General features: G+C 41.1%; 1 protein-coding gene across 1 annotated transcript in view; it reads right to left on the bottom strand.

Annotated features, from left to right (window-relative positions):
• zfpm1 (zinc finger protein, FOG family member 1) overlaps positions 1-11345 on the bottom strand; it is a 108127-nt gene that overhangs the window by 11470 nt on the left and 85312 nt on the right. The window contains exon 4 of the mRNA XM_008412557.2: positions 10021-10139. Within this exon, the coding sequence (XP_008410779.1) occupies positions 10021-10139 (119 nt within the window). The remainder of the gene's footprint in view (positions 1-10020; positions 10140-11345) is intronic.

The following is an 11345-nucleotide window of genomic DNA, read 5'->3' on the forward strand; positions in this document are numbered from 1 at the left end:
CCAATCAAACTGGTCCTGATGCCAATCAAACTGGTCCTGATGCCAATCAAACTGGTCCTGATGCCAATCAAACTGGTCCTGATCAGTTGCTGCTGAAAAGGTTAATCAGATTTTTGGCTCCTTCAAAAGAAAAACACAAAATTTCACCAAATGTTTTTGCTCCAGTTTCACATTTTCCGACGTTTTCATAGTTTTTTTTTTTCTTGGCAAATTTCTTGACTTCTCAAACTCCGAAAACAGAGATTTTTTGTCAAAAAAACTTCTGAAATATCCCAAAAAAAAATATAATTCTAGCTTTTCAGACTCAGAAATTTATTTGGGTTTTTCCAGGAAAATATCAGATTTTTTTGGCGGAAATATTTTTTCTATCTGCAGATGACTCTAATACTGTAATACACCACAGAACTTTAATACACCTGGCATCTTGTTTTCAGGCAGTAATTCCACAATATTGATGAAAAAGTACTGATTACACTGGCAAATTATTTCACTTATAACATGGAAAAATGTTTTTTCTTGGTGGAAAGATTGAATTATCTGGTAATAAAGTCATAAAATATTATCTGATAATAAAATGTTCTCTAAAACCAGACAATCTGAGGCCTCTTTTACGCTAAACGAGTAAAAATGAACCTAGAAGTTGATGTTTCTTTACATATTTTGAAGCGTTTTCTGTGTTTGTGGGGGTTAACGCTCTTTGGGATGGAAAAGTTCATTTGTTCTATCAACTGAACCTGAAACACTTGGTCAGGTTTTGAGTTTTTGCAGTGTTCTCCGCCACCTGAACCATCCGTTGGCTCTCCATCTATCAGCTGGATGTCTCCCCCCCGGCGGAGCTTCATCTTGGTTGAGAGCGCCGCCTTAAGCCCCCATCAGCCAGTGGAGAGTCTTTGAGCCGCAGTCTAAGCCCCGCGCCCGGACCCCGGTCCCCTCATGAATATTAACGAGCCCCGAGCCCCGGCTTTAATCTGGCTGATCCCCCGCACTGCTGCCGCCGCCACGATAGCGAATCTAATTATTTGGTCTGATATTAACCACCCTCCTCCTCTTCCTCCCTGCACGCTGTGCTGCTGCTGCACAAACACACAGCGGCTGAACTCCAGAGCTACCTTCTTCCCCTCAACTCGCGTCACGTATAACAATCACCCCCCAGTGCAGCCTGCAACGCCCTCTCCTTATCGGACTGGAAAACGCCCTCCTCCTTCCAGATAAAACCTGAATGCAAATGATGGCAGCTGATTTTTCATTTTCTCCCTCCGTTCGCCTCATTCAGCGACGGGATGAACCGTCGCTGATGGTGACGACGACGAGGAGGAAAAACACAAAATCTCACCAAGTATTTTTGGTCTGGTTTCTTTCTAAAAGACTAAATTAACTTTTCAGAAAGATAGGAGTTTATTTTAAGAAAATAATTCCTTAATATTGATTAAAAAGTTAACTTATAAAGAAAATAATCTGCCAGTGGAACCAGAACTTTTCATCAATATTAAGACATTACAGAAACAAGACTATATTCTTGCAGAAAAGTTACTTGTAAGTTAGTTTTGTTTTATTTCAGGAACACTAACATATTTACACTAAGACAAAGGTGTATTTATTGTCTCTGTAGATAGAAAAAACGAGGAAATGTTTGCTGAAAACTCAGACATTTTCTAGGATATTTCTGAGTTTCAAAAGTCAAAAATTACTGTAAAAAATCTCCGAAATTTTAAGATTAATCATGGAACTTTTCTACAGAGAAAAGTCAAAAAGCTTCGACTTTGAACCTCGGAAAATGTTAAATTTGGAACATTTTTGACTTTTTTCTAGCAAATTTTTGTCTTTTCAAATTCAGGAATTAACATGGGAAAAATTGCTATAAGTGAAATAATCTGACAGTTGAACTAGTACTTCATCATCAATATTAAAGAACTATTGATTTAAAACCAGCTGCTACGTCCTGCTGAACAGTTAAAGTTAATTTAGCCTTATTTGACATTTGCACTAGAAACTGGACCAGAAATACGTAGTCAGACTTTGTGTTTTTGCAGTGAACTTTGTGAGGGCTGAGCAGATTAAGACTTCTCGCTAGCAGCTGTCAACGGCTGCAGTGGGAAATAAGAGATGTTTGTTTATGCAAATCACCGAACACATCTGTCTCACTGCTGCAAACCGTCTAACATGGTTTACTGCGGGACGACCTGCAGGTCACTGCATGTAAAACATGCAGGTCAATGATCTATGAGAAGACAGCTGGACTCTCAACAGTGAAGTTTGTAACGCAAACGCGGCTGCTTTCTAATGCAACTTTAAAACAAATGCAGGTTTTCTCATCTGAATCACTCAAGAGTTCACACCATGAATTCACTCCAGCCCTGTTTAGTCCGCTTTAATCAAACGTTCATTTATCTAGAACGTCTGGTTCGGTTGTGGACGTGTGAACGAATTAAAAAAGCGAACTCTGATCCGCCTGCAAACTTCTGTCTCGGTTCGGTTGAAATGAACTTTGCTCCGGTTCGAAGCTGTCTAACAGGAAGCAAACTATAGAGCAGGGAATTCTGGGTAAATACAACCAAAACAAACACGTTAGCTTAGCCTTTAGCTCACCTTTTTTTGCCAGGACAAAAGAGAAACTTTACGAACACTAAAATCTGACGCCACGTCAGATTTTCTGGGCGTTGCGCTCAGTGTCTTTTTCAGATGTTTTTGTGTTGTTTCCTTCTGTGGTTCTCAGTGCAGCGCCCCCACAGGCGACGAGGGGAACAGGTTTTTCAAAGAGTTTGGATTGTTTGTGAACCACAGCACTGAAAATTTAACAAATGTTGCAACTTTGGTCCCCGATTGAACAGAATCTACCAGACTGTCAGGTGGGAAAAACATGCTAAAACTATCGTGAGCTGAAAGCCTGAACACAGTGGAAAAGCTGTAGAATCATAAATATGAAAAGACTCTCATGGGAATGATCTCCTTGGCTTCACTCTGAGCTTCAGGTCGCTTCATTCACTTCAAACTGTGGGGCAATATGAAGCAACGCAGGTCAGTGAGGAGTCAGAAAAATAAGACATCTGATCCACCTGTGCCAGCTTTCAGATTTCTCACAGCTCGTTCCAGAAGTGCAGAGTTTTGCCCCCTCCTCTCCTGAATTAAACTGACCTGGTTGGAATTTAATAAGCCGCTCCGCTGACCTTTTCAACCATCTTTCATTCATTCACTCATTCCATCGTCCAGCTCATCCTCTTCCTCCCTTCTCCTCTTTCACGGCCTTCCTCTTCTCCGTGCATCTCTTTTCTTTCTTAATCTTTGATTCGCTTCCTCTCGCCAACTCTCATTCCATCATCCCATCTCTCCCTCCATGTCTCTTATTCTATCTGTACAGGAAATGGCTTTCTTTCCCCCGCAGTCCGGCGGGTTGGAGGGCTGCACTCACTGTCCCAAACAAAGAGGTCACTGTGTGAATCCTCCAAAAACACAAAGGAGAAAAGGAAGGCAGATTAACATCTGAAACCTACTCTCATCCGCTTCGCCGATACAAACACACTTTTTACCTCCGTCACACACACAGCATCTCTCTGCACTGCAAAAACACAAAATATTACCAAGTATTTATATCTAGTTTCTTGTGCAAATATTTTACTATACTATATAGTTTTGTCTTATACTTGAAATGAGACAAAACTAACCTTTTTATTAATTTTTTTTTTTAGAAATTTTCTTGCCTTTCAAGGAAATTTATAGAACATTTCAGAATTTTTTGGTGGAAATGTAATTATTTTTTACCTGTAATGCCCCTAACACACCAGCATAGTCGTGTGAATACTTCACTATACTTGAAATAAGTCAAGCAACTTTTCAGCAAGATATAGTAGCTTGTTTTAAGTTAATAATTCCTTAATATTAATGAAAACATCCTTGTTCCAATGGCAGATTATTTCACTTATAACATGGGAAAATATTGTTATTACTGAAATAATCAGCAAGTGAAACTTTTTCAGCAACATTAAATAACTATTGAGTTAAAACAAGCGCCTATATCTCGCTGAAAGGTTACTTGTAAATGAGTTTTGTCTAATTTTAAGTGTACTAAGATGTTTGCACTAGAAACTAGACTAAAATACTTGGTACTACTTTGTGTTTTTGCAGTGTGACATTTGCTACGCTCTCACCTCCCCTGGCAGTTCAGTTTGGGGTGAATTAGAGCAGCTTTATTCCCCCGCCGGTTGCACATCTGTGCACCTCAGAGAAGAAGAAAAGATGGAGCCGGGTTGATGAGCTGCATGCAAATGACATGTAAAAGTATAAAACTGCGATACTTAAAACGGGGGCTGAGATAAGAGATTTGAAAATGAGGCACTCTTGGAAAGCGGGCTCCTGAACTGCCGGAGATGAAGCTCAGAGATACGACGGATAGAGGTTTTCCCCTCTACTTCCACCTCCTCCTCTTCGTCCTCCTCCTCCTCTTCCTCCGCCCTGCAGGAGCTGCTGCAGATGACAGCCAGATGCAGATAGCAGCCAGTCACTGCAGCTGAGTGATGAGCACCTCCTCTTCTGTGTTTCTCCTCTTCCCATCACATTTTTCTTTTCCTCTGCCAGGTTTGGCTTCTGTTAATGAACCTTCTTCTCCTCTCCCGGGTTTCACTCCATCAGAGTTTTATCTTTTTTTTCCTGTTTCTATCAGGGAGATGAGATTCTCTGGACTGGTGGGATGAACCATCAAAACACAAAATCTGACCAAGTAGTTTTGGGCTAGTTTCTAGTGTAAATAACTTATTACACTTTAAATAAGACAAAACTAACTTACAAGTAACTTTTCAGCAAGATACAAGTGAAAATTAATTTTAATATTATACACTGTAATGAGAAAGTTTCCACTCGCAGATTATTTCACTTATAACATGGGAAAAACTTTTGTTATAAGTGAAATAACCTGACAGTGGATCTGGTACTTTAATGAACATTAATGAATTATTGACTTAAAACAAACTCGTATTTCTTGCTGAAAAACGTTTCTTTATTAACCAGACTTGGTAAGATTTTGTGTTTTTACAGTGAGGCTCTGGATCTACAGGTTGAACACTGCAAAAACACAAAATAATACCAAGTATTTTTGGTTTAGTTTCTTGTGTAAATATCTTTGTACACTTCTAATGAGACAAAACTAACTCATAAGTAACTTTTCAGGAAGAAATAGTAGCTTGTTTTAAGTCAATAATACCGTATTGCTGATAAAAAATATAGTAATTGATTATTTCACTTATAGCATTGCAAAAATTATCTCGTATTTAGTGAAATAATCTGCCAGTGAAACTAGTACTTTTTAAATAAATGTTAAATTATTACTGACTGAAAACAAGCTACTATTTCTTGCTGAAAATTTACGTGTAAGGATTAAAAGTGTACTAAGATATTTGCACCAGAAATTAAACCAAAAACACTTGGTAAGATTTTGTGTTTTTTCAGTGTAGCAAAGTACAACTTCTTTCATGTACCTGTACTTAAATAGATTTAATAATAGGTACTTTCAACTTTTATTACAGCACATTTTACATAAAGCAGCTATAAACAAATTGCCCTTCAGACATTATTATAAATCAGAAAGGAAATAACTGAGCTCATTTTAATTTATCATGTGATTAATCGATTAATTGATTAACTGTGACACGTTTGTACAGTTTTATCTTAGTTGCTGCTCTGAGTGTGCTGTTCTTTCAGCAAATTGACTTTTAAAAAAAAAATCTGTATACTGATTAATCGATTGCTTTGTTAGTTGAAAATCATTTCAATGACTGATTAATCACGATTAATTCAATTAATTGTTTCAGTAATATTCAGAAATAACCTTCCATCCCTTCCCAGATTGATAAACAGCAACAGTTGCTTCTCTAAGGACATTTCTGATGTTTTTCCAACCTGCAGAAAGCTGCCAAAACTTCCCAATGAACCAGATCAGCTTTGGGATAATAATGTCACTCTTGAATCTGTTGAGTGATTTTAGAAGCTTTTTTGGTTATTTCCCAACACACAAAACCCTAGAATATGTTTTTCCCGCTCACAATTTCACTACAAAGTCTTTCTCCAGCACTCCAGATCCCCTTTAATGTTCCTCTTGTTGACGTTCTTCTGGGGGGCATCGCAGAAGGTGCTTCAGCGCTCACCGTAATCATCGATTTGTCATCTTCTGAAGGAGCACCGTTTTAATTAACATTCTAATTTGATGGGCGGAGGAACGAGGGAAACAGAGAGGCAGAGAAACACTGTTGATGAGTCCAGATAAACTCGAAAGATCAGGATCAGGATGTAAACAAACCGACTCGGAGTTGGTGAGGAAAGAAGAGGAGGAGAAGGAGGAGGAGGAGGAGGAGACGACGATCACCTTCACTCGTCCTTCCGGGGAGGGGGAAGTGGAGGAATCGACGAGGAGAAGAGACTAACCAAAAAGTGTTTGAAAAGCCGTGGGTGGCGCGCCTTATCGCCCCAGTTCTCCTGGAGAGATTATTGGGGGATTAGTGCGAACGCTTGTTTCTAAAACATGATGAAAAGACGTTCGGTGCGTGATAACGCTTTGAACTCCACTACTCCGCTCCTTCTAGGATCGAGCCTTCAGGCCGCCTTTCCACGAAAGACAGGATAGGGGTGGGGTGAGCTGCCGGCTGCAGAACAATGCAGAGATGTCGCTCCTTTTGTCAGCCTGGACATCAGTCCGACAGATGCAACAAACTCCAGATTAGACAATCCCCCCACTTTCAAGAACGTCTTTCATCTAAGCTCAAAATTTCAAACGATCCTCAAACTTCAGGCCAATCACGCGCAGCCGCATTATCAGTTAATTACAGCGGGATCCAATCAGAGGGAGAGCAGATATAATATCAGATTTGTTGCGAGCGATCCAATCGGAGGAGCAGCTGCTTGACGCCGGGTTGCCATGGGAGGCTCTCTGACGAGGACCTGGCGGTTCACTGAACCAAAGACCGGGAGGAATCAGCAGCCAGCCGATCAGTCCATCAGTAAACATCATTATACCCTGTTCTAAAGTCCAACAGCCATATCAGCCAGAATATATTTAAATAGATAAATGGTTTTACGCCTCTTTCTCAAGAGATGCAAATGGCAGGATTTCCATATGACACAGGCCAGTTAACACGGAGCTAATCTAATGAAGGAGATCTGACAGAGGGAGAGCGCGGCGGCCGGATCTCATCTGCCGCCAACACACGATCAAAAGGAAACTCCTCATTGGTCCAAATCGACCGCTCTGCGGAGGGTCTGCTGGGATCAATGGGAGCCAACAGGCCGCCGCGGCGGGGAACAGGACCAGGACGGGCTGCTGAGGCTGAACGCCGGCGGTTACAGGTGGCAGGTTTCCACCCATGTTGGAGCTAAATTCACGCCAAATCCATTTCCAGGATTAGAGGACTAATGTCTCAGCAAGATCTAGAGAAACTCAACCATGCATTTATCTTTAGTCGCATTGATTACTGCAAAATCAATAATCCTCCAGCTGCTGCTGATCCAGAACGCTGCTGCTGATGTTCTGACTAAAACCAGGAAGATGGAGACATCTCCCGGTTCTAAAGTCCTTCCACTGGATGAGATGGCCTTCCTCGAGTTAGCAACAAATCCAGGAGCTCCCTCATTTGGAGGAATTGGTGTTGATCTGTAAAACCTCACCTCTGCATTTTTTTGTACAAAATTATTCTCAGATAAAGACATTTTAGCTTGTTAAGGGCCTCTTGTCACTTTAAATCCCCCTGCTGGGGGACACGACCCCAAACTCCACGTTTACACCCACAAATGAAAATGGCTGCAGACAGAAGCGCAATTATACAACTGTACATCTTTGAAAAGCAGAAGTGGAACCTCCTACGCAACCAACAAGAACGCAACAAGTGGTTTCTGGATGGCAAGTCAACAACAGAACACTTGACCTTTCCTGCAGCTGTAAAACCAGCTGACTAATCATACTGGAGCTCAGCTTGGGTTGCTAGGTAACCTGGCAGAACTCTGATGTGGTTGCTAGGTAACGGAGCAGTGCCTGTTGAATGTCACTGGGTTTTTTAAACCGCTACATTTCCGGATACAAAAATCTTTAATTTATTGCCATTTTCTAAGCGCTTGGGCCATTTTTTTAAAAAGCAGTTTAGATCCAAATGGAAGAGTAAAAACATTCAAAATGTGAATTTTGCACAACTGATCCCCTTTAAAGAGACAGACTGTGCCGTCGTATTTTGTGAGATTATTTCCATCAGCTGCATTTTTGGGGACAAAAAAATAAAATAAATCTGCCCTTTCAATTAAGGAATCGAAGAGATGGTTCATCCCAAAACACATAGATGAGTCGGCCCTGACCCCGGCTGACCCCAGAGGGAGGGGACGGGGAGGACATGGAGTGACAGTGGGGAGAAACACAGGAGGAATGTGAGATTACAGCCACTATCTCCTGCAGATACCGAAAGCTCCTTCAGCGCAAGGATGGGAGAGCGAAAATGGTTCTTAACAGTCAGGATGGGACGCTTTCCATGTGAATAAAAACGCTTGAACAGACAGAAAAAGGAGGAGAGGAAGGGAAGAACAAAAGGTGATGGGTTAGAAACTCACACACACACACACACACACACACACACACACACACACACACACACACACACACACACACACACACTGATCTATCTGTACACTCAGAGGCGCACTGATAATAAATGAAATCTTAGAAATGAGAGCCTATCAAGCAGGAATCAATCACTGGGGTTTGTTGTCCAGGAGGATGGCGCCACGAGGAGATAAAAGACAGGCGGACGTCTGGGGAGGAGGCTGCAACGGGAGGAGGGCCGGGATAACATCAGCCTGGTTCTGGACTGGTCGGGATCTGGACTTCCCGGTCAGACTTAAAACCGAGCCGAAAGGAAAGAGCGCGGGATCACCGGGAAGAATCTGGCGAGGAGCGAAGTGGCGTTCGTGCCTCGGTCCAGGAAGCCTCACCCGGCATCAGTATCACATGATTAGATGGACGCCGCATGATGCACGGAGTCAGGCTCTGATAGCGCTCCATCCGGTCCCACACGCTCTTCCCAAGGATCGCACACAAACGCCCGGCTTGTTTTCATTTCCAACGCTCTCACACGCTGACATGATACCGATGTTTACATTCACTGTCTCACTGCTGACCTCTGACCTCACCAGCAGAAGGTCTGCACAGACGGAAGATGCTGCACGCAGATGTTTTACGGGGCAAATGGACTTTAGAGACGAAGTACTACGAGAAAATAGTCAGAATATTACGAGAAAAAGTCGTAATATTATCAGAATAAAGTCGTACTACTGTAAGATGAAATATTACAGTAATAATACTACGAGAATAAACTCATAATGAAAGAATAAAGTTGTAATAATACATTTAAAACGTTGGAACACGACAACAAAGTTATAACAAAATAAGCAAAAAGTTGCAATAGTAGGATAATAATGTCGTAGTGATACAATAAAGTCTTAATCTCACCAGAATAAAGTTGTAGCAATGCAAGAATAATCTTATGGCTTTATTCTTGAAAATCTACGGCTTTATTCTTGTGTTGTTACGACTTTTTTCTCGTATTATTATCTTGTATTATTCTGACTTACTGTGGTACGATTTTATTCTCTTAATATTACTCAATTTTCCATAAATTTTTTCATGCCATCCAGACATTTTTTATATATTTTTGCTTTAATCTGGTAATATTAAAACTTAATTCTTGCATCATTACACTTAACTCTTATATTATTATGACTTTATTTTTATTTTTCTCAGCCTTTGTTATTAGTTCAGATATTATTTATTTCTCAGTCAGAAGCACATTTCAGCAGCTGTGCTTTTTTAATGAGTAAGTCGAGGTTTATGTTAGTTGTTTCAGCGTTGGATAAATCAGAATTTGGAAATAATTTAGCATTTAATGGGGCGTCCTAACTTTTTTTAAGCTGCAGCTGTTCAGAAACAGCTTCTGCACATCTGGACCGGCAGCTGCAGTAAACCGCAGCGTGTTGGGTTCGCTCAGCAGAAGCAGCTCTCACCTCTGTGCTGCCGTCTGATTGGAGGATTCCTGGCACCGGGCCCCAGACGGTGTCGGGCTGCAGGTCTCTGACCGCCACCACGCCGCCGGCACCATCTTCATCGCTCAGCTGCAGCTCATCTGCGAAGAAGAGGAGAGGATGACATCAGTTTAACGTGTCAGTGTAATGGAGGGAGTTTAACTTTTAACGACCCGGATGGAAAAAAACGCAGCTGCAGCCGAACTCGACTCAAACTCTACAGAAGACGATTAGGACCGACATTCAGACTTTAAACTCAGAGGTTTTACTTTGTTTCCTCAGAAACTGTTTTTTTTTCTTCTCATAATTAATACTCTGTGTCAATCTATGTCAAATAAAAAACCAAATGTTCTGATGTGTATGTGAATCATGTTCTTAGTATGAAAATAATCACATAACTGTTGCTTCCTTGTTGCTGCACTGAAAGCCTGTCCCTAATTTACTTGCTAAATTTGAATTATACGACTAGATTTACCTGATGGTTCAAAAACAATTTAGTACAATTCTGATTTTGGGAAAAAAAAAGGTCATATTTCTGAGACTAAAGTCAACATTTTGTGAGAAAGTTAGAATTCTAATAATAAAGTCAGAATTCTGAGCTTACAGACAAAGTTCTGAGAAAAAAAGTCAAAATTTACAGTAAAAATTTAGAATTCTCAGTTTAAAGTCAGAATTTTGAGAAAAAGTTAGAATTGCACTATTAGTCTGAGAAAAATGTCAAAACCTGGAGGGAAAAAAGTCTGAATTATTGGAGAAAATTCAAATTCTGAGTTTACAGTCAAGATTCTGATATTAAATCCAGAATCTTTGTGAAATTATTTTCTGCGGCCCTAATCCTCTTCCTCCTCCGGAGAAGCCGACCCGAACCCCCTGAAGGCAGCGGCGGTGCTGCCGATGTCCTGCCAGCAGGGGGCGTCTGACCCCAGCAGGGCCTGCTCTTTCTGTCCCACCGGCTCAAACTGGGGGGAGAAACTTCCCGTCCACTTCCTCAAAGTGAAAAGATAAGCGCAGACGAATGGCGGTGACGGCTGCGGTCGGAGCCTGCTGCAGCCCAGATAGAGCCGGTGGGCCCGGCGGACCCATCCATCCAGACTCAGCCCACGGCCCGAGTTTGGGAAAAAGAATCATAGACAACTTTAATGATCTATTTATTTAGGTCATTTTTAACCTTTCCATCCAGTAAACACACACACAGTTAATTGATTAATCATTAACTGGAGTATATAGACTCAAAAAAAAGAACGTTTGAGAAAACAACAACATATTCAGATTAGATATATTTACATAATTTAGCAAAACTGTTGCTT

Source organism: Poecilia reticulata, linkage group LG6 (assembly GCF_000633615.1).
Source record: "Poecilia reticulata strain Guanapo linkage group LG6, Guppy_female_1.0+MT, whole genome shotgun sequence".
Classification (NCBI taxonomy): Eukaryota; Metazoa; Chordata; class Actinopteri; order Cyprinodontiformes; family Poeciliidae; genus Poecilia; species Poecilia reticulata.